Source organism: Mastigoproctus giganteus, chromosome 13 (genome assembly GCF_048544385.1).
Source record: "Mastigoproctus giganteus isolate SK-2022 chromosome 13, ASM4854438v1, whole genome shotgun sequence".
NCBI lineage: Eukaryota > Metazoa > Arthropoda > Arachnida > Uropygi > Thelyphonidae > Mastigoproctus > Mastigoproctus giganteus.
In genome coordinates this window covers 13,775,161-13,798,932 of record NC_143587.1, presented here as the reverse complement: position 1 = coordinate 13,798,932, position 23,772 = coordinate 13,775,161, and the positions used below count along the sequence as shown (strand labels likewise).

Sequence of the window (23,772 nt, the reverse complement as noted above, 5' to 3'; positions counted from 1 at the left end):
GTGCTTCTTTAACCAGTGCCTCCATTAATTTTCCTGGAACAGAAGTTAAGCTCACAGGTCTATAATTACTTGTGTCAGCCTTTGATCCTCCTTTGTGAATTGGGGTCACATTTGCACATTTCCAGTCTATGGGTACCTCCCCTGAGTCCAAGGAAGCTCTCATAATTATGGCTAAGGGTTTGCTTACTTCCTTTGCTGCCTCCTTTAATATAACTGGATAGATCCCATCCACCCCGGGTGCCTTTCTTGTGTTTATCGTCAACAGTTTCTCCTCCACTTTACTCCCAGTTATTTCAAGATTCTGTAACTTACTGCTAGAGTTGAATACACCTCTGGCATTCCCCTCGCTGAATAACTCCTCATGTGTGAATGTCGATGCAAAATATTCATTTAGTTTGTTAGCTACCTGAGCAGGATCATCAACACTTGACCCATCAATATCAAGAGGACCAATCTGATTCTCCCTCTCCTTCTAGAGTTTACATAAGTAAAGAACTCTTTGCTGTTTTTCTTTGCATCCCTTGCCAAGGATTTCTCGTAATCTGCCTTCGCCTGCCTAACCTCCTTTGTAACTTGGTTGCATATCAACTTGTATCTATCATAGGCTTCTGTGTCATGTGTTAATTTGTAAGTATCCCATGCATTTTTCTTCTCTGCCATATGCCTCATTAGTTCATCTGACATCCATTTTGGCCTAAACCTTGAACAATATTTCTTAGTCGGTATGTAAAGCCTAGTAGCTTCCAAGATAAGTTCTTTGAATGCTTCCCATTTTGAATTTGCTGTTGGTAACATCATCAGTTGGTCCCACTGTATAGAATTTAAATACTGTCTCAGTCCATCGTAGTCGCCTTTACGGAAGCAATAACCCTTCCCTTTACCCCTAATGGTAGTTACCTCTTTGAGTAAATCCCACTTCAGCACACTGTGATCACTGCCACCTAATGACATATGGCAGAGAAGTAAAATGCATGGGATACATATAAATTAATGGGTGACATGGAAGCCTATGATAGATATAAGCTGGTCTTTAACTAAGTCACAAAGGAAATTAGGCAGGCAAAGGCAGATTATGAGAAATCCTTGGAAAAGTAGGCAAAGAAAAACAACAAAGAGTTCTTTAGCTATGTGAACTCTAGAAGGAAAGTGATGAATCAGATTGGTCCACTGGATATTGATGGTTCAACTGTTGATGATCCTACTGGTGGCTAACAAACTAAATGAGTATTTTGCATCTACATTCACCCATGAGGAGTTATTCAGGGAGGGGAATGCCAGAGGTGAGTTAAACTCTGGCAATGAGCTAGATAATCTTGTAATAACTGAGAGGAAAGTGGAGGAGAAATTGTTGAAGATAAACAGGCACCTAGAATGGACAGGATCTATCCAGTTATATTAAAGGAGGCAGCAAAGGAAGTAAGCAAACCCTTAGCCACAATTATGAGAGCTTCTATGGACTCAGGGGAGGTAACCCATGGACTGGAGATGTGCAAATGTGACCCCAATTCACAAAGGAGGATCAAAGTGCGACACAAGTAATTATAGACCTGTTAGTTTAACTTCTGTTCCAGGAAAATTAATGGAGGCACTGATTAAAGAAGCACTGCAGGGTCATCTAGACAAGACTTCAGTTATAGACCTCGGACACAGCATGGTCTTGTTAAGGGAAAGTCTTGCCCGATCAATTTGATTGGATACTATGATGTGGTTACAAGGGAACTGGATGCAGGGAATAACTTTGATATCATATATTTGTATCTTAGAATGGCTTTTGATACTGTTGCACATGGAAGACTGCTGAATAAATTGTAGCAGTGTGGCATTGGTGGCAAATTGCTGCTATAGATAAAGGGATGGTTGAGTGGGAGAAGACAGAGTGTTAATCAATGGACACTGCTCATCTTGGACTAATGTTATTAGTGGAGTCCCTCAGGGTTCGGTGTTGGGTCCATTGTTGTTTTCTATATTTATAAATGATATTGATGATGGTATATCAAGCTTAATGTCCAAGTTTGCAGACAATACGAAGGTTGGAAGGGTTGTCAAGGTCACTACCGACACTATGCTACTGCAACAGGATCTGGAAAGGTTGAGGAGATCGGCTTCGAGGTGGCAAATGAAGTTTAACATTGACAAATGTAAAGTACTACATATGGGAAGCAGTAACCCCAGAGTGACATATCAACTCCGTGGTACTACACTGACAGTGTAGTACCACAGTGTAGTGGTAGAGAACGAAAAGGACCTGGGGGTAATTGTGCAGGCAGATATGAAGTTTTCTGAGCAGTGCAGACTGTCTGCAAGATTAGCTCATAGTGTCTTGGTAATGTTATACAGGAATTTTTCTAGCAAGGATAAGGAGGTGATTTTCTTCTTGTATAAGGGAATGGTCAGGCCACACCTTGAGTACTGTATACAGGTCTGGAGGCTTCATTTTAAGAAGGATGTAGAGTTGGAACGAGTACAGAGAAGAGCAAAAAGATTAGTGAATGGAACAAAGGGTTGCCCTTAGAAAAGCTTAAATTTTGCAAATTACAGTGTCTGGAGACTAGGCACCTGCGAGGTGACCCTCACTTTGACTAGGCACCCTACACTTTGACCAGCTACCTGGGAAGCTCACCGCAAATTTCCAGCCACAGGGATGCTCAAAAATGACCAAAGGAGGAAAATAGAGCAGCAGTATTACTATTAACAAATTTAGAGGACGAACAAGTCAATCACTTCTATTTCTACAACTCCTAACAATTTCAATTTTTAGCGTTGAGAAGCAGTTTTTTGTTGTTATTAAGTCTAATTAAAAATATTTGTTTTGTATTTTGACAGAATAAATCCTTATTCAAAATTAAACTTACAGTGTTTCAATTTTCCTTAAACATACAACTAATTTTTTAAATCTTTCTAAATCTTCTTCAAAATCTGAAGAAGAGAATGAACTGTGGCAATTCATTTCATTTCAGCATTCCTCCAAGAGAATAACACATATATAACATTACAGTAGGGTTGCCAGACCGTACCCCTTTTTGGAATTATAATAAATTTCCAAGATACGCCTTTTTTAAAATTTGAAATGGGGTATTTGAAAAAAAAAACAGAAATCATAAAACACCCTGTTAAGATGATTATTTAGGAAGAAAGTATTAACTGATGATAATGTTGTTGAAATGCACCCTTAAAGACTCAAAAAAACATTTTATCCTATTTACAAAGGGTTATAGAATTATATTATGCTTACTTTGTAACCTTTTGCATTCTACTTGGCTTCTTTTTTATTTCATTGTAATGTTTTAAGGCTCGGGCAACAATTTTTTTTTTTTAATTTAAATACCCAATATCAATATCAATTTGCTGTATGAAGAATATGTTCTGTTGAAACCATTCCATAAAAATATTGAGACAGAAGACCTCAAAAATACCACAGATTTTTGGATAAAATTTTTAAATGCATACGAAGTATGTAATACAGAAAAAATCATTAATTTTGTTTTTGCTTTGCCCCACTCAAATGCAATGAGTGAGCAAGTATTTAGCTTAATGTTTAATGCATGGAAAAAGGATAGAAATAAGAATGTTGAAAGAGAACTGTTGGCGAAAACCAATCACAATATGTCATGCAAAGAATTTTATGTATGTGCACTAAAAAATGATAAACTGTCATAAAGAAAATTCACTCAAATGAAAAGTATTGCTAGGTAAATATTTTCTTTTTGATAAAATAAATCAGGTTTATTGAATATGTATTGTAAACAATTATGTAAAACATTTGATGTTAATATTTATAAAATGTTTCCTTTAGTGTTTATAATTCTTGCAATAAAATTTTCCGAATTAAACAAATTACAGGCTATAATTCGGTTAATTTTATTAAAATTTGACTAATTTTGCATTCCACGAACTTGTAAAAATCAACAAAATATAGAAATAAAATATTTGTTATTAAACATTGTTCATTTTTTTTTAAAGATATAATGCGAGTACCCCAAAACAAATACTCCAAACATAAGCATGAGTACCCTGAAGTCAGATTTTTAATCTGGTCACCCTACATTACGGTGATGCTTCTTCTATGACCGACTTCACAATTTACACTAAACAGTGACATGACGAGAATCCCGTGATGTGATAATAGTGTTTTTCCGCCTTTACTTTCATGTCCATAACAGGATATGACCCAAAATTTGTTATTCAGTGTTATGGGAGGGAGGAATAATCTTATTCTTAAAAAGGTGGAAGTAATTTTATTAAACCTGCTTTCCTATTAATGGTTCTGTTTTGGAAGTACTTGAGGAAATATGATTTTTTGAAGATGCTAGTAGATAGAATTAGCAGATTCAAAATCTTGGGTGAGTCACATCTGATTGTGTGAAGAGCTAAGTCAGACTCAGCGATTCTTCTTCATTCTCTATCCTTTTCTGAGATCCTCCAGTCTGATCTGGAATCTTTTATATGATTCACCCAAATTTACATAGGAACTAGTTGATGGGACTTCTTGCATTTATGCCATAAACCTTAAGGGTAAACATGATATCTTTATCCATAACCAGGATTCTGGATAAAAATATTTATTTTTGTATAACAAGACTTATTTTGTTCTTATTATTCAATATAGTGTCAAAATAAAGAATAGAATTATAAAGAAATTATAAAGTTCACAATTTATACTATTTCTTGCATTTTTTTCTAAAAATTCTGTATGGTGGTAAATAGTTGAAAGTTTATATTCTTGTATGTGGTAATTTTTCAGCTAAATCAAGGAACATGTATTGAGACATTTGGTGGGTCATCAGACAGTGAAAATGTAGCACCTTTCCTTCTCTTAAATATCATTCAATTTTTGGAGTGTTTATATGATCCATATTTAATTTGGAGGACTCGATGGGTAAAGTATGTACAGAAATATATTAATTTTGATATATAAAAGTAATACTGAATTATGTTATTGCTTCCTGTTACTGAATACACTAAACAGAAAGCAATATTAAAAAAAAAAAGAAATATGAAAAGAATATTCTTACTTTTAATCTGAATGTGAAAGCTATTTTTATCAGTGTAAAATCATAAATATCTAAAACATGAAATAGAACGTTAATTTCACTGACACAATCTGTGCAAATGCTGACATTAGAAGTTTTGAAACAGTAATCCGACCAAGGAAAAGAAGAAAAGAAATCTTGCTGATCATCCCATTTTGCATTCTTGTAATGCCAAACAACATGAGGTTGAGAATGACCAAGAGAGAGAAAGGCTCCATTGAAAAAGAGACCATCACCAAGTTGTAATCTGAGGTGCCTGGAGGACCACTTACCTCGACTGTATACTTAGAAGGGTTGTTTGTGGAAAAAGATCAAGTGTGTTGGCTGTGTGGTTAGGATTGTCAGGTATTCTGGTAGATCATTTGGAGAGCTCTTATCCTATGTTGCCTCCTGGGATCTCTCCCATGTGCGACACAGTTCTTATTGTTTTTAAAATAATTACTTTGTTAGTAGATTATTTATTTCAAAACAAGACCAACTGGTCAACCAAATAACATTGACATGTTAGTAAAATAACATCAACTTATTAGTTTAGACCATTTAGCCTCATGGAGGAAACAACACATGTCCTCCATGAGTTACCGTCCCCACCACGGGGAGGTAGGTCTGATACTGTATACTTAGAAGGATTGTTTGTGAGAAAAAGATCAAGTGGCTGCGTGGTTAGGATTGTCAGGTATTCTGGTAGGTAATTGAACAATCTGTGTGAGGTCATTAGTAATTGCAAAAGCCTCAGTGTGTCAACCAGCTTGGTTTGTGTGACTAGAAAATGGAAGCCAGCTGGAGTTGTGAACATTATAATAATCAAGGAAAACTACCTCACTGTTAGGAAAGTTGGACTGAAAAAAGTCAAGTTTCAAAGAGAGGTAGTCAAAGAGTTCCAAGTGATTAGTGGAGTTGGGAGAACAATAGAGGCAACAGATGAATTTGACAGAATGGGGCAGAGAGATTTTAAGCCAGAGAGGATCAAAAAGAGGAGATTCCAAATTACTATCTCTTACAGGGAATATCAGAACAGATATATACACAAGTACCACCTTTGAAGTGAAAGGAATCGTACAGCAAATAATTTGTACAACTGAGATGAGCAATGGTTGAATCATCCGATAACTGGGATTCTATCAGAAAAAGTACGTGGGGTTTGGCAGACTGTAAGTGGAAATGAACGTCATTAAGATTAGAACTGAGACCATGTATATTTGTGAAATGAATGAGGAAGTGTGGGAGGTTTAGATGCTGATAAGTTTGTTCTATTGGTTTGGCAATTTATGGTGTATTCGGTAGTAAGAAAAGGTGCGGGGGATATGCTGCATGAAGTAACGAAAGTTTTGAATATGGCTTACACATGGCAAGAATATACCCAACTCCTTGACATAATGTGGCCTCAACAATCCCACCCACCCTGCATACACACCACTCAGACCTCCTCCAGTCACCATCTGGCAGAGTAGAGGCTTTGAGATTATACACTAAGTGATCTGGAAGCCTCATAGAGAATTACTGATAGGTTCAGTCCAGTGGACTATATAGCAGCTGGTCTGCGAACACCGTTTTAGAGCTGTATCCTCGAAATGTAAGGAAGATAGTATCTTGCCATGATATCCATCATAACCTTAAAAGACATCAATCATACTGTATGATGGAAGAACTGGGGGGGGGATTTACTGGAGCATTGCTCCAGAGAATAAACATGGATTTCACCACTTCATGCCACTAGTAAGCAAAGTGGTGGTATTGCACTGGTTGATGAGAGTCATCTATTACCTAGTATTGCCTGGTAACACAGAGAGGTAGCATTCCTCTCTATAATGAGTGTAAGCAGTAAGTAAACCAATGTAAGCAGGAAGAGAGGTGGGTGCCACACCTTACTTCCTACTTACATTGGTTTGCACTGGGTGGTCACCTACAGTGTGCTAGGTGCCATATTTCAGGTCTTGCACATGGGGGTTATACCCAGGGTTACTAACAGTCCCACCATTGTGTGAAGGTGCAAGCAGAGGATTTGGGCTTTGCCAAAATTGGATCCACTTGATTTGAGTGTCACCCGAATATCAGTTCCATCAGCGTTTTAGACTCCCAGTTAGCAAGCATAGCTTGGCTTATCTGAGAGAATGTCTGTGCCAACCTCAAGGACTAATTTTGGGTTATACAGTGGAAAAGTTAAAGAAAGCAGTGTAGTGTAGTGTAATAAAAGAAAAGCAAGTTAGTTAATGTATGCAATGCATACATTTCAGGCACATTAGATTGTTTCTTAAATTAATTAATTTTTTCTTTTTTTGTGATTAATAGCAGTCAAAAGTAATATCTAATTATCTTGTTATACCATTTAATTAGTAATTGATTAAGTAAATATATAAAAGCAATTGGTTTTCACTTCACTGTATATAACTTCACAATGTAATTCACTTCATATTTTGTAAAATTTATAAGCAACAGCACAAGAAATGCAATATTTATTTCAGCCTCCACAATTTAATAAATTAAACAGTAATAATATACTGTCAATGCTTTTTTTAATGCAGTTTATTTATTTATTCCTGGATTTTAATAATTGAAATATAACATATGTTTAGTATTTCTGCCATGCAAATAGTAATAATTCCTGATTTATGTATATAATAAACTGATAACAAAAAAAAAAAGGTTACTTACTTCGTTGAAGTGGAATAATCATAGAAATGCCAGCAGAAGTGGTGCTGAGTTGAATAGGCACTTTGTAGTGATATTTTCAATTGAAAAACCATTCAGACCATGGGAGAACAATGACAGTGAGTCAAGTTGCTTTCAAATAAGTGATATAATCTTGGAGAATATCAGAAAAGCTATCAGGACTGAGGAAAAGGCTGCATTTGAGTGCATCGACCCATTGGAAAAAAAAAAAAAGCACTTAACAGTCGACTTTTTTTTTTTTTTTTTTTAAAACAACCCAAACACTTGTTTTCTTTTTTTGGTCTACTTTCCAAAGTTTGTTTGTGTCTTCACTCTACAGTACAATGTAAATGTATGTTTACAGTACAATTAAAACCGTATTTATCATACTTTGTTTGTTGAGTCTGTTGCAGACATTCTCTCAGATATGCCAAGGTGTGCTTGCTGCCTGGGAGTGTAAAATGCTGCAGGAACTGATATTTGAATAACACTCAAGTCAAGTGGACCGAATTTCGGCAAAGTCTGGTTGGTCTGTGACAGCGAGATCCTCAGTTTACACCTTCATGATGATGGGACTCCCATGTACAAGTCTTGAAATATGGCACCTAGCACACTGTAGGTGGCCACCCAGGTGCGAACCAGAGCGTAAGCAGGGGTTGAGGTGTGGGTGGCAATCCACACAGAGGAATGCTGCCCCTGTGTGTTACCAGGCAATACTAGGTGGTAGATAACTCTTATCAACCGGTGCAATACCAGCACTTTGTTTATTGGAGACTCGAATTGGTGGTACCTGTGTTTAGTCTCCAGAGCAAATCTCAGGCAAACCCTCTCCCATCTCTTCCATCATGCAGTATGATTGATGTCTTTTTCAGGTTATGATTGACATCGTGGCAAGATCCAATCTTCCTTACATTTTGAGGGTACAGCTCTAAATCGATGTTCACAGGCCTGCCACTAGATAGTCCACTGGACTGAACCTATTTGTAACTCTCTAGGAGGCTTCAGTTAATGTATAATCTTGCTACCTCTACTCTGCCAGATAGTGACTGGAGGGAGTCCGAGTTGTGTATATGTGTTGGTGCATTGTTGAGGCCACATTGTGCAAGGAGCATTGTGTCATCTGCAAAAAGATCTAAACCTCCCAAGCACTTCCTCGTTCATTTCACAAATGTATGTGGTCTCAGTTCTAATCTCATTGGTGTTCATTTCCACTTAGTCTGCCAAACCCCATGTACCTTTTCTGACAGAATCCCTGTTATCAGATGATTCAATCACTGCTCATCTCTCAGTTGTCCCAATTATTCGCTGTATGATTCCTTTCGCTTCAAAGGTAGTACTTGTGCATATGTTCACTCTGATATTCCCTGTCAGAGACTTAGTAATTTGGAATCTCCTCTTTTCAATCAATCTTCTCTAGTTTAAAATCTCTGTTGCCTATGTTGTTCTCCCAACTCCCAACTATATTGTTCTCTTAACTCTCTCCACTAATCACTTGGAACTCTTTGAAACTTGACTTTCTTCAGTTCAACTTTTCTAACAGTAAGGTAACCTTCCTTTATGATTTTAATGTTCACAACTCCAGATGATTCACAAGTGACGTCACTTCCTAAATTATGCTAACTCAATCACTAACGTTGATTCAGTAGAGTAAGTAGCGGGTATTAATTTTATGCAAGAATAAAAGCTTCAAAATTACTGAACAAGCCTCCCATGTCAACAAAAGAATGAGTTCAAAAAGATAATGATGAAAAAAATTGCATTGTTTAATAAAATCTGCTTCTCAAGATTTTGATGAACATCAACCTTCTACATTGACTTTTCATCAAGAAGCTGGACCATCAATATAATGAAATTACATTCAAGTACTTTCTGAAGATTTCAATCCAGAAATTTGATTTCAAATGAATTACATGAGAGGATTACCTGAACCAGCTAGACAGAGTATACTACTGCAATAACCAGCTTCGATTGCATCATCCAAAAAGAAACACAGTCATATTCAGCTGAACTGCCTGTTATAGACCCTTCACAAGTTTCAACAGTAGTCAAGCATGCAATTATTTACAAGAACATTGAACAAAGAATTTGAACCACAATTTCTAAAAAAATACACTTGGAGCTGTTTGGCAAAACTCAAGAAAATGATGTAAAATTGTACACTCCAGAAAGTTATCCATTATTTCTCTTAGAATTTCCCTTTTACCTCGTCCAAGCCAAGGTTGTTTTCACATAAAATAAAACATCTTTCGTGTGTACAGAGTACCCACGCTGTTTTTTTCACTTTCTTATTTCAAAAGTGTTTTTCCTTCTACTTGGAAATTTGCTAATATCCAGCGTATTCCTAAAAAGGATTACAAATTCCTTCCATCCAATTAACATCCCATTGCAATTACTTCTATTCTTTCTAAAGTAATGGAGAAATCAACTGTCAACTCTTAAACTATCTTGAAAACTTCTATCTAATCAAGGATCGCCGGTATGGATTTCATCGGTGTTGTTCCACTGATGATATTCTGGCTAATATTACCCATCTCTGGATGAATTTAATGGAAAAGTTTGGCAAAACTCAAGCGGTTGCTCTTCTAAATAAGCTTCCATCCTGGGGGGTGCCAACTGCTTTTTGTAATTGGGTATCCAGTTTTCTCTCTGATTGCTCACTGTGGGTTATGGTAGATGGTTGTCTGTCTTCTAACTTATCCACTAATGCTGGTGTTCCCCAAGATTCAGTACTTTCTCCCACTCTTTTTTTCTTGTATATTAATTACCTTTCATTCACTGGAAATCCTATCCATAGTACTGCTGATGATGGCACATTGCATTCTAGCTTCCAGTTTGAGAAACTTTGCCCTGCACAAATCTTGAACAGCTTGAATATCCACTGCCAATTCATTAAATATTGATCTGCAGGTAAATTCTCCAGTGGGGCAAAGAAAACTTAGTTGATTTCAAACTCAGTGGTGTCTTATATCTTACAAAAAGGATTCTTCTTCTCCTTTGCTTATCTTTGATGACACTTTGATTTCAAGGCAAGATCATATATCTCTATTGGGGATTGCCCTGACTTCTAATCTCTCTTGGCATAAGCACATTACAAATATTGCTTCCTCTGCATCTAAAAAACTTTTCTCTTTCTCTCTCTCAGCGTTACTTTTCTTCCAAACAGTTGTTCACGCTGTACAAATAGCAAATCCACCCTACCATGGAATTTTGTTCCCACATCTGGGGCAGTGCCTCCAAAATGTCTCTCAGGATTCTAGGTCCCATTCAAAAGAGGGCAGTTAGGTTAATTAATGACTCATCTCTAACAGAGTCTCTCCACTCTGTCTCATAGATGTTCTGTTTCTGCTGCATGCCTTTTCCATCGATATTTCCATGGTCACTGTTTTTCTGAATTGGCTTCTATAATTCCCACTCTCTTCCAAAGCAGTCCGAATACATGCTACAACTGTTCAACATCCTTTTACTGTCCAACATGAAATTTACAGAACCAACTTTTCTTCTTCTTCCTCATTTATTCATTCAACTTCCATTCTCTGGAACGACCTTCCTTCATTTGTCCTGAAAATTACAATCTACAGAAGTTCAAGTCTAATGTCAACAAATATCTTCTTTTGTCTTCTCAACCTTTAACCCATGCACAGTACTAAGTATTATATGTCCTAATAATATCTCTAGTGTTTGGGGTTTCATCAAAAAAAAAAAAAAAAAAGAAACATATCATCCCCTAACCCACCAAAGTACTTGATCACCCTGACATAAATATATTTTTTAGAATTTATGATTACCACATTAATTGTCACAAAACTCAGTATTGACATCTTTTTTTTTTTTTTTTTTTTTTTTTGAAGCATTAGGCTGCATGACAACGTTTGTTGTAGTTTACTGTTCATGTAAGTGTGATTTTTTTTTTTTTTTTTTTTTTTTTGGGATAGGTCATGGCATATTGATCATATGATTATATTTTTGAAAAAAAAAAATTAATGGAGGCACCTGGGCATCTGTTTTTTCTTAACATTATGGCAATTAACATGTTAAAAGATAATTTTTAATTCAATGAATGCTATAATTTGTTTGTCTTTTTCAACTATATATAAAGTGCAAAACAAATTTTTTTTTTTTACCTATAACAGTAATAAAACCAAAACAGTAATTGGCTAATTTCGAGTCCATCTTAGAAGATGTAATTAGTCACTTCTGTAAGAAAAAATTCCAAGAACATCAAATCAGAAGGAACAACAGCCACACCAATTACATTTTGTTTCTACAAATTATTTTATTATTGTATTATTTAATATAAAACAGTATTATCTCTGTTTTTGATGTTTGTTATTTTGACGATAAAAGGAAGTAATAAATATGAACAAAATTATTTCATTAAAAGTATTATTTTTTTTTGTTCAGTAAAGCATTGAATAAGTATATGAAAATTTTTTTATTTATTTACAATTATATTTTTAGATCTGTGATATGAAAATGTAGAAAATCTACCTATCTATGATACATTTTGGTTTGAGGATCACTGCTTTGAAGTCTGCAGAAGTTATCTAATTTTACCCAAGTCAAGTCAATTTTTCTCTTCCGAGAGAGCTTCAGATGATATCATGTTTTATCCCTAACTTATTCAAGTCACTAACAACCTAGTCTCATTCTAGAATGATAACTGCCTCCCACTGCTTTTTTTATATAATATTTCCAATAATATTTTTTTTTAATAATATTTAAAAATTTTAGTAATATTTAATATTTATTTTGTTTTGTTTTATTTTTTGGTTTACTTAATCTAGAAGGATTGCATATGCCATAAGCTATGAAAATTTACACAGACGAAATACATTATGTAGACCATATGAACTAATGATCAAATTAACGACATGCCCAAAACAACCAACTGCTGACTAACAGCATGAAGTTGTATTTTTCATCATCAGCCATTTTCAATCCACTGCAGGATGAAGGCCTCTCCAGCAACTTTCCAGTTCCTTCTGTTTTGTGCAGTGGCCATCCATTTACTACCCACAAACTCATGAATTTCATCTATCTATCTCTGCCGTTGTCTTCCAGGTTTTTTTCTAGCTCCTCTTGGGTACCATTCTGTTATTTTCTTAGTCCATCTGTCATCATGTCATCGAACTATGTGTCCTGCCCAAGACCATTTTAGTTCTTTAGTTTTGATAAGAATGTCCTTTACTTGAGTTTGCTGCCTAATCCATGTGTTTCTCTTCTTATCTAACAGTCTGATTCCCAATATAATTCATTCCATTCTTCGCTGTGTAGTTCTCAGCTTCTCTTCCATTCTTTTGGTGAGTGCCCAAGTTTCACTTCCATAAGTCATGGTGAGGAGTATACATTGGTTCATTATTTTACGTTTCAAACAAATTGGGGATATTGCTGCTCAGTATGTGACTATATTTCCTGAATGCTATCCATCCAAAATTTATTCTTCTCTTTACTTCCAGGCATTATTACAGCTAATGACTTGTCCCAGATAAGTATATGACTCCACCTTTTCAATTACTGCTCCTTCAATCATTATGTCCCTTTCTGTGGCATACTTGTTTATCATTACTTTTGTTTTAGCCATATTCATCTTTAGTCCAAAATCCTTACTAACTGTGCATAACTGATTAAGATTTTCCTCTAATTCTTTAGGATCGTGGCTTATGACCACAATGTCATTTGCAAATTGTAACTGGTTTAGGTACTCTCCATTCACATTGACTCCTTTCTGCGACTAGTCTAATTTTCTGAGAGCTTCTTCAAGGGCAGCAGTAAACAGCTTCGGAGATATTGTATCTCCTTGTCGAACTCCTTTCTCGATTTTAAATTTGCTACTGTCTTTGTCTGGTCTAATAAAGGAATTTTGAAGAAAATATTTTCATATTTTCTTCAAAATCTAATGTATGGGGTATCTATGCCTTGCACTTTCCAGTGCCCGAAACGTTGCCTTATGCTGTATGGAGTCAAATGCCTTTTCATAATCTACAAATGCCAGGCATAATGGTGTTTTATATTCATTTGCTTTCTCCATTAGCTGTGATATTACGTGAAGGTGATCCATAGTTGAGAATCCTGTCCTAAAGCCAGCTTGCTCTTTCGGTTGATTCTCATCAAGTTGTGTGTGTGTGTGTGTGTGTGTGTGTGTGTGTATATATATATATATATATATATATATATATATATATATATATATATATAGTTGTATTTTTGCTTGGAGTAAATTAACATCATAAAAACATTTTTATTTACATATGGAATATTAATTATTGGATTTTTAAAGTTTTTTTAACAGCACTTCTCAATATTTGATATTTGCATGGTCAATTCTGAAACCATTTGGGAAAGCAATGTAAGCATTATTTTCCCAAATGGTTTCAGTTTATTCTGTATAACCTTTTTTGTGATACACCGATTGAGAAGCATTAATCTGTTGTATTACTTTATGTTATTGTGCATAAGTTTTGATTTCCTTGTTACAATTAATTTATGGAATAAGTTATTCTGAAGAATCAAATATTGTTGTGTTGATGTTTATTTATTCTTAAAAACTATTTTTTTGTTAACAGAAAAGCTATAGATTCATCAACTTTTCAGTTTGGACCAGTTCCTCTTCATGTTGAAATTATTCCATTTTTTTATGGTACGTATAACATTCATGTTGTTTATATTACAGATTTTGTTCTCAGTTGATAATTTATTTAAATGCTTCTTTATACGATAATTTAATATTCAAATTATATAATAAAATATACAAATAGCTACACTACACAGTTGGGTGAGGAAGCAATATTAACTGGAATATTATATAGGCAAATTTTAAGTTGGAAAGTTGAGTAATGAAATTTGTTTTAGATTCCATCCACTCCGGGTGCCTTTTTTATGGTTAGCTTCAATAACTTCTCTTCCACTTCAGATATCAAAAAATAGTTTAGCTCTGTGTTAGTTTGATAAACTTCTAGCATACTACTCCTTCCCTAAAGAATTTCTCGTATGTGAATGTAGATGCAAAGTACCTATTCAGTTTGTCAGCAATCCAAGCAGGGTCATCAATAGTTAAACCATTGACATCAAGTGGTCCAATGTGATTTATTTTCTTTCTTCTACTGTTAATAAATTTTTAGAGGTCTTTGTTGCTATTCTTTGTATTCTTTTCCAGACACTTCTTGTAACCTGTGTTAGCTTTTCTAACCTCCTTTGTGACTTGATTGTAGACTAATTTATATCTACCACTAGCTTCTGTATCACCTGATAATTTATGTGCATCCCACACATTTTTCTCCTCTACCATGTCTCATCTTGCAAATATAATGGTAAAATCATCATAGTAAAGGATCTAAACAGCTAGTTCAGGATATAAGGGTATATAGAGATTGGAAATCTCAACTTCTTCATTTTTGTTGAGCAAATAAAAAATGGCAATTAAGGAATCTTCTAATTTATATAATTCCAATAAAAAATGGCAATTAACACATTTGCTGCCATGTACATTTGAGAGGCCTGTTCAGTGTGCCGTAATTTTTAGAATATTGAGGGATAATAACATTCCAAAAATTTCATAAATATTGGTTGAAAAGTCTAGAATTCATAGCTAAAAGTGAATACAGGCAACCCCCCATATAACACAATACTTCTACAACACAGTTTCACTCTAACACAATTGATAAATTTCAGAAATCCTCGCACAACACAGTACTTATATAACACAGTTTTGCTCTAACACAGAGAATTGCAGCAAATGAGCATAACATGGTATTTTTGAGCTTTTGTGTGAGGAAAAACCAGCTATTATGTTCGATGTAATTTTTCAACATTTGCATTCTTTTTTTGTGAATTCTCGCCTTGTTAACTCTGTAGCCATTATGCAGGAAAAAAAAAAAAAAAAAATAGGAAATCCCTGCGTTAATTTGTTTGGAAATCCCCGTGTTAGCCTCTGTGCTATTGAACTTATGCTTGTTTGAGACCATAAAAATTTGTGACATCGAAGCTTGTAGTTAGTAACTTTTAAGGTTTTTGTAAGATTATTTTTAGCATTAGCATTAGTTGAGGCATATGATGCAGGTAAGCAAGCTTATACAGCATCAACCAAAAAAAAAAAAAAAAAACACATCCTTCCCATTTTCACCCATTCATTCCAAATGTTTGTCTAGCTCTGCCTTGATTTTATCTAAGCTATCAACTTCCAAAACAACAGATGAAAGTTTGTTTCAGCAATCAACTACCTGCTGGCTAAAGGCAAATTTCTGCACATCAATTCGACAACTGTCTTTCCTCAATTTCAGTTTATGCCCCATCAGGTTTGTATTCTGAGCAAGAGGAAGTATCCCATCAGCATTGAGCCTGCTAAATCCATTCAAGGCCTTATAGTAGTAGTAGTAGTAGTAGTAGTAGTAGTGGCACTTGATGCAAGAAAGCAAGTGTAGGAGCTTATGCAGCATCAGCCAAAAAAAAAAAAAAAAAAAAAATCACACCATACCCTCCAATTGCCTGTCCAGTTCCTCCTTAAATTTATTTAACCTATCAACTTCCACAACGACAGATGGAAGTTTGTTCCAGCAATTAACCACCCGCTGGCTAAAGGCAAATTTCCGCACATCTATTCTACCTCTATCCTTTCTTAATTTGAACTTATGTCCCCGTAGGTTCGTATTCTGAACAAGTGGGAGGATCCCATCAGAATTCAGCGTGCTCAACCCATTCAAGGCCTTATAGACCTCAATCAGATCACCGCGCAGGTGCCTAGTCTCCAGCCACTGCAATTTGCAGAACTTAAGCCTCTCTTCATTCCCCTCACCAATCGTGTTGCTCTTCTCTGTACACGCTCAAGCAAATCTACATCCTTCCTAAAATGAGGCCTCCAGACCTGTACGCAGTACTCAAGGCGTGGCCTGACCATTGCCTTATACAGAGGGACAATCACCTCCTTTTCCCTGCTAGCAAAATTCCTATATATCATTGACAAAACCCCATGACCTGCCCTAGCAGCCTGTCTACATTGCTCAGAAAACTTCATATCTGACTGCACAATTACTCCCAGGTCTTTTTCATTTTCTACCACCTTAAGTGTAGTACCACACAGTTGGTACGTTTCTCTGGGGTTACTTCTACCCATATGCAGTACTTTGCATTTGTCAAGGTTAAACTTCAGTTGCCACTTCTTAGCCCATCTGCCCAAATTATCTAGATCCTGTTGCAGTAGCACACTGCCATTACTGTCATTAACAACCCTGCCAACCTTCGTGTCATCTGCAAACTTCGACATTAAGCCTGATATACCTTCATCAATATCATTGATAAATATACAAAACAACAGTGGACCCAACACCGAACCCTGTGGGACTCCACTAATAACATTAGTCCACGAAGAGCAGCACCCATTGATTACCACCCTCTGTCTTCTCCCACTTAACCATCCTTTTATCCATTGTAGCAACTTACCCTTAATACCATTCTGCTCCAATTTGTACAGTAGTCTTCCATGCGCAACAGTGTCAAAAGCTTTCCTGAAATCCAAGTATATGATATCAAAATTATTTTTTGCATCCAGTTCCTTTGTGACCACATCATAATAACCAATCAAATTTGTCAGACAAGACTTTCCCTTAACAAACCCATGCTGTGTCTGAATTATTGCTGCAGTCTTGTCTAGATGATCCTGCAATGCATCTTTAACCAGTGACTCCATTATTTTACCCGGAACAGAAGTTAAACTAACTGGTCTGTAATTATTCGTGTCACCCTTCGAACCTCCTTTGTGAATTGGGGATACATTTGCACATCTCCAGTCCGTGGGAACCTCCCCTGAATCCAAGGATGCTCTCATAATTATGGCTAAGGGTTTGCTTAGTTGCTTTGCCGCCTCCTTTAATATAACTGGATAGATCCCATCCGCCCCAGGTGCCTTTCTTATGTTTAACTTTAACAATTTCTCCTCCACTTTGCTCTCAGTTATTACAAAATCATTAAGCACACTGCTACAATTTGATAACCTTCTTCCATTTTCAAACTGTAATGATTCCTCACGTGTGAATGTAGATGCAAAATACTCATTCAGTTTGTTTGCTATCTGAGCAGGATCATCAACAGTCGAACCATCGATGTCAAGTGGACCAATCATATTCAGCCCCTTCCTTTTAGAGTTTATATAAGTAAAGAAATCCTTGCTGTTTTTCTTAGCATCTTTTGCCAAAGATTTCTCGTAATCCGCCTTTGCCTGCCGAACCTCCTTTGTGACCTGATTATACACGCCTTATACACCTCAGTCAGATCGCCTTGCAGGTGCCTAGTCTCCAGGCACTGCAATTTGCAAAACTTAAGCCTATCTTCGTAAAAGCACCCCTTTCGTTCCTCTCACCAGTTTTGTTGCCCTTCTCTGTACTTGTCCTAGCAACTCTACATCCTACAATTAGGCTTCCCGGGCTTCCAGACCTGTATATGCAGTAGTCAAGGTGTGGCCCTACCATTGCCTTATATAAGGGAATAATAACCTCCTTATCCCTGCTTGCAAAATTCCTGTATATCATTGACAAGACCCCATGACCTATTCTTGTCTGCACTGCTCAGAAGGCCTCTCCAGCAGTTCCAGTTGCTTCTGTTTCGTGCAATGGTCATCCATTTACTACTCACAAACTCATGAATTTCATCTGTCCATCTCCTGATTTTAGAAGTATCAAGTCAATACTTTGAATTTCTAAATGAAGAAGCTGAATTCATCACTACAGAAGAGGGGAAAAAAGATGAAGTTGTGGCACTATCTCAGATAGGAAATATCAAGTATGAAAAGGCAGCAAACATAAATGACATTTGCTCTGAAATTCTGAACGTGTGATGGGAAACAGGCTTTCAGAATTTCAGAAACAATGGTGACAACATATTATCAAGGTTCCACCCCCCCCCCCCCCCGCAAAAAATAAAGAGAAAAAATTCATGATTGGAAGAAGACTTTAATTTGTACACATCTATAAAAATTGGATAAAGCTGAATATGGCAATTACAGAAGAATTTCCCTGCTTTCTATGTAAGTATATTAAATTAACAGCAGAAAAGATATAGCAGAATGTATCACCTCTTTTGACATAATTCCTATGGCAATATAATATTACATTTGGCATTGGTTATTTATCTTTATCAATACTGTAATCATGTCTCTTTCTACTACTTCAGTACTATGCATGCTATGTTTAATTAATCTTTAAATTAGACCAGGCCTGGGAAAACTTTTTGGCTGAAGGGCCACATTAGGAATTTAAAAAGAAGGCGGGCTGCACGTAAAATACTATTTTTAGATATATATTATTTGTTATCATGAAGAAATATAACATAAAAAAAATTATTCTCTAACAACCAAGAATTTAATGAGATGAATGGAACTGTTTACATCTTTTAACATTTTTTTTAAATTTCGGGTGTTAATTTTGTAGTTGAGATTCTTAAAACTGCTTGTAAATGTTCATCGGTGATGCTTGATCATAAAGAATTTTTATTTAGATTCATGATGGAAAATGTTGGTTCACATATGTAGGTTGATTCAAAAATAACCAACATTTTTCGGGCAAAATCTTTTAAGTTCGTCGAATTTGTCCGAATTAAGAGTATTGTAAAATTTACAGATTTCCTCACGACGGTGCAATTTCCTTAAATCGGTATCACACTGCAGATTTATAATCTGAAGTTGTAGTTCACTTGGTGCACTATCAATTTCTATTAAAAATGGGTTGCGCACTATTTCCAAACTTGTCTCAATTTTTCGGAAGTCACCAAATCTTCGCGAAAAGTCGTCATTCAGCGCATTGATAATTTCACAATATTTTTGAAATTATTTTCTGGAATCTTCAGCAACTTCATGGTTGGAAAGTGGTCTACCTTGTTAATCAATAAATGTCGAAGGAACAACTGGAGTTTTAATTGAAATCCATTCAAACTTTTTATCATATCATGGGCGTATAAATTTTTCCCTTGTAACATGGTGTTGAAAGTATTTAAGTGTGTCACGATGTCCAGGGTAAACACAAAATCACAAATTCAGTTATTATCAGTTAATTTGGGAAAGTCCATAATATTTTTCAGTTTTAAAAATAGAATGATGTCATCTTTAAGATCCCATACTCATCGAGGAACTTTTCCTAAGCTAAGCCATCGAATTTGGCTATGATAAGGAATATCTGTGTACTCGGATTCAATATTTTGAAGAAAATTAACGAATTGTCTGTGTTTCAGGCCCCCTCGATCGTATTAAATTTACTAGTTTAATAATACAAGATGTGACATGTTCAACTTTTAACACATTTTTACATAATACTTGTTGATGTATAATACAATGAATTGTAATTAAATTATAATCAGGATAATTTTCACAAATTTTATCCTGAATTTTCCTTATAACGCTCCAACATTTTTACCTGTCAAACTTGGTGCTCCGTCAGTTGTTACGCTTACCATTTTGTTCCATTGTAAATTATATCTTGTTAAGCATTTTTCAAATATATCAGCTCATTGTTTGGTCTTTAAGAGATTCCATTGAAAGAAGCTCTTCAATAATTTCAAAATTAGAGGTACATCCACGTATGAAAATTAATAACTGTGTAGTATTCTTCTGATCGTTACTTTCGTCGAGAGCTATTGAGTACCATGTTATGGATTCTAATACTGTACTGATAATAATTGCTCATTCAAATTTGTATCGATACATTCAATTCTTCTTACTTACGGTTCACCGAGATAAACTTATATTCTCAAATTTGTGTTTAATGTCAGGACATATAATTCCACATGCTTCAGTCATACATTCTTTAATATAGTCTCCATCAGAAAGGCTTGTTGCTTTTTGCAATTATATGAGAAATAAAAAAAAAACTGGCCTCTACAGTGGCTTCTTGTTCCTTAGTTACCCATGTAAACACATTTTGTTCTAGATAAATTTTGAATCAATCCATCTGCAGTTTTCTTTCTCGCTTCCGGAGTTAAATTGGCACCATATTCGGAATGTTTAGTAGTGAAATGTCTTTTAATATTGTACTCTTTCAACACTGAGACACTCTCCCGGCAGATGAGACAAATAGTCTCGTTATTTATGTTAGCAAAAAAATATTTTGTGTTCCACTCTTCATTGAAGAAACGATGTCCTTGTTGAATTTTTCATTTTTTATTCATTTTTAAAAGGGTGTAAATATTATTTTTATCGCTACTGGCACCAAGATAATAACCGAAGATAACACAAAAACTAACTGTGGGATGACCGTCAGAAATGCGGCCAGTCAGCAGTCCTCTCCTATTACTCCGCCACCGCAGCAAAGCCATTGTCATCATCACTGGTTGTCTGTTACCGTAGTTTTGCACGGTTAGTTTATAATCGCAAATTATACCATTATAAAAGCGCCCGTTGGCTCGCTCTGTTCGCGCAGATAGAATTTCAAATTCTATCTCAATTTGAACAATACAGAGATGATAAAACAATTTACAAGTCAAAAAATTTTATAATGTATTACATATATAAATTTATTTTTCAAAAAGGCGTCGCAAAAGGCATAAAATAAGTAAACTTTTTTCAACAATACAATTAAAGCTCGCGGGCCGTACAAAAATGTGTGGGGGCCCGCTGGTCATAGTTTGCCCGGGGGTGGATTGAGGTATTTCTTTGGTTTGGTTAACTGAAGAGACAGCTAATTCTATTGGATATAAGCCCATTACGGAAAGTATTTGTCCAGGAATTCACATGTTCATTCCAGTCATGAAATTCTGCAAGAGAATGATAACCATAATGGATGATTATCATTCTCATCATATCATTCATATTTTCATATCATTATATCATTCTCATCATTATTTTAACTGAGCAAAATATAAAAATAGTATGGAACAGTTGTACACTATCACAAGACACCAATTATATATCTGTATTATAAGTATATATGAGGCATGATCAAATATTTAAAAATAATGAAGCTTTTCAGCTATTTTAATGGATCTAACAAATCTTCTTTGAAGCAGTATGCTTGACCATAATATACACTGATTGCAGTACTTCTGAAACTTTTGGAAGCATTCCTGATAGTAATTCTTTTTGGAATTGCTAATAGTTTTTCTATCATGTTCTTAATAATTTCTTTAGTTGTTGCAAATCTGTCTTTGCAAGGGGGTTTTAAACTTGAGAAACAAAAAAAAAAAAATAATAATAAATTGCTGGGGGCTAAATCCAGAGTGGAGGGCAGATGATGGGGAAAACCACAGTGATGGAGTGCATCACAAGAAATTCTTGAATGGAAAACATTAAGTGTGCAGGGTCATTGTCATGATCTTCACATTTGATTGAGATTTTCTTGTTTTTTTAGGCCTAGAGAAGATGGAGTCTTCCATTAATAGGACTGCACTTTTGTCACTTGATCATAGCCATACACTCAATTTGTCATCAGTAATGATGGAAGAAACAAAGTGTGGGTCAGCAGCACATTAGCAAAGATCCAGATATACAAGAACGTATCACTCTCTGACCATCAGTGATGATATTGGGAATGTAATGAATTTCAACTTGGTTGAAATTCATTACATTCCCAAATCTTGTATTAAAATTTATTGACATGTCTTGTAAGAAATACCATAAATACAATTCCACCAACAACATTGTAGATAGTCAATATACAAAATACCAATTAATTCCAAATTTTTAATAATTGCATGGTCTGACCTACGTTTAAGGCGATTTGAATCATTCATGACTACCTGGTAGGGATAATAATGGTGACAAAATAACATAGTAAATGTCAGACTGCCAACACAATTTTCAAAAATCTGGAATTTGAAACACGTTACTTTGAAACCGTAAAATTGGATAATGATGTCTATTCAAGGCCATTCCAACACCCCTTTTTAAAAATCAGTTAAATTACTTTCTTCACAGTCAGCATGAAGACTGAAAATCTTGATACAGGCTACTGGACAAAAGTTCATTCTAATAAATGGCCTTCTAAGGAGGTGGCAGTCTCCCACCTAAAGGTGCAGCTTCAGAGGGAGTGATTTCCAGCTTAGTGTATTTCAATCCTTTTCTCCCACTTCATCTTATTCAAGCATTAAACCAAGCAGAATTGGAAGTTAGTTTTGTCTAAATATTAGAAGTGTTGGCTGTTTAAGATATATTAAGTTTCTAATTATTAAATTCCATTAATTTCTTATCATGCCTGCAATTATTGTCTTTTTATTTCATTATTTTTTTTAGATTGTTTTCAGCACATTCCATGTCAACTTCCTTATTCTGTGCAGGTTGATTTACTACATCTGTATGGGGCCATTTTGAGTGGAGCAAAGGTAAAAATTATATTATTATTGCAAATTTTATTATTAATACTTATTGTTCTTTTGGTGTGCTATTTCAATAAAAAAAAAATTAGTTCCCGATGAATTTTTTGCTTAGTCATTATAATAATTTTGTTTTTAAATCGTGTCTTTTATTGTTTGTATAATTTCATTGATGGACATAGATACAATTCTTAATCCAGTTATAATCTGGCAGGTGTAACTAAATTTTATTCAGCCAGACTTTACACTACTAATCAGATTACTGATTATAAGTTATTGACATTGAGAATTTAGAGGAAAGAATAATCATTGCCTCGATGATTTTCCCACTAATGAGGTTAGAATAACCAGTCTGTAGTAACCCACTTCAGTCTTTGTACCATCTTTTTTGGCAATACACCAGTGCTTCTCCAATCCAAGGAAAACATTGTCTAAAACATTGAGATTTTTAAACTGTTAAGTTTCAGTTGAAACTGAATAAATTTTTTTTCATGTTTTCTACACAAACACTCATCATCAGAGGACTTACAGAAATCTTTATACCTGAATTCTAGTCATATAAGAGTAATGACAGAACAATGATCTGTCATTACTTTTTTATGACTAGAATTCACCTTTTCAAATGAATGTTTCCTCTTGTTTATATTACCATATTATCTGTTGGATTGTTACAAAATTATTTTGCTGATGAGTTAAGTTCTCCAATGAAAGATAAGTTCTTGGATAAAGATTGTTAAGCTTAACAGTTTAAAAAACTGTGTTTTAGACTTGATGTTTTCCTTGGATTGGAGAAGCACTGGTGTATTGCCAA

At 35.2% G+C, this 23,772-nt stretch overlaps 1 protein-coding gene across 2 annotated transcripts in view; it reads left to right on the top strand.

Moving 5' to 3' along the window:
- LOC150075774 (neurobeachin-like protein 1) overlaps positions 1-23,772 on the top strand; it is a 693,585-nt gene that overhangs the window by 70,034 nt on the left and 599,779 nt on the right. For both annotated transcript variants that reach the window (XM_090387670.1, XM_090387669.1), the window contains exons 5-7: positions 4,742-4,881; positions 14,243-14,316; positions 22,882-22,970. In XM_090387670.1, the coding sequence (XP_090243796.1) occupies positions 4,742-4,881; positions 14,243-14,316; positions 22,882-22,970 (303 nt within the window). The remainder of the gene's footprint in view (positions 1-4,741; positions 4,882-14,242; positions 14,317-22,881; positions 22,971-23,772) is intronic.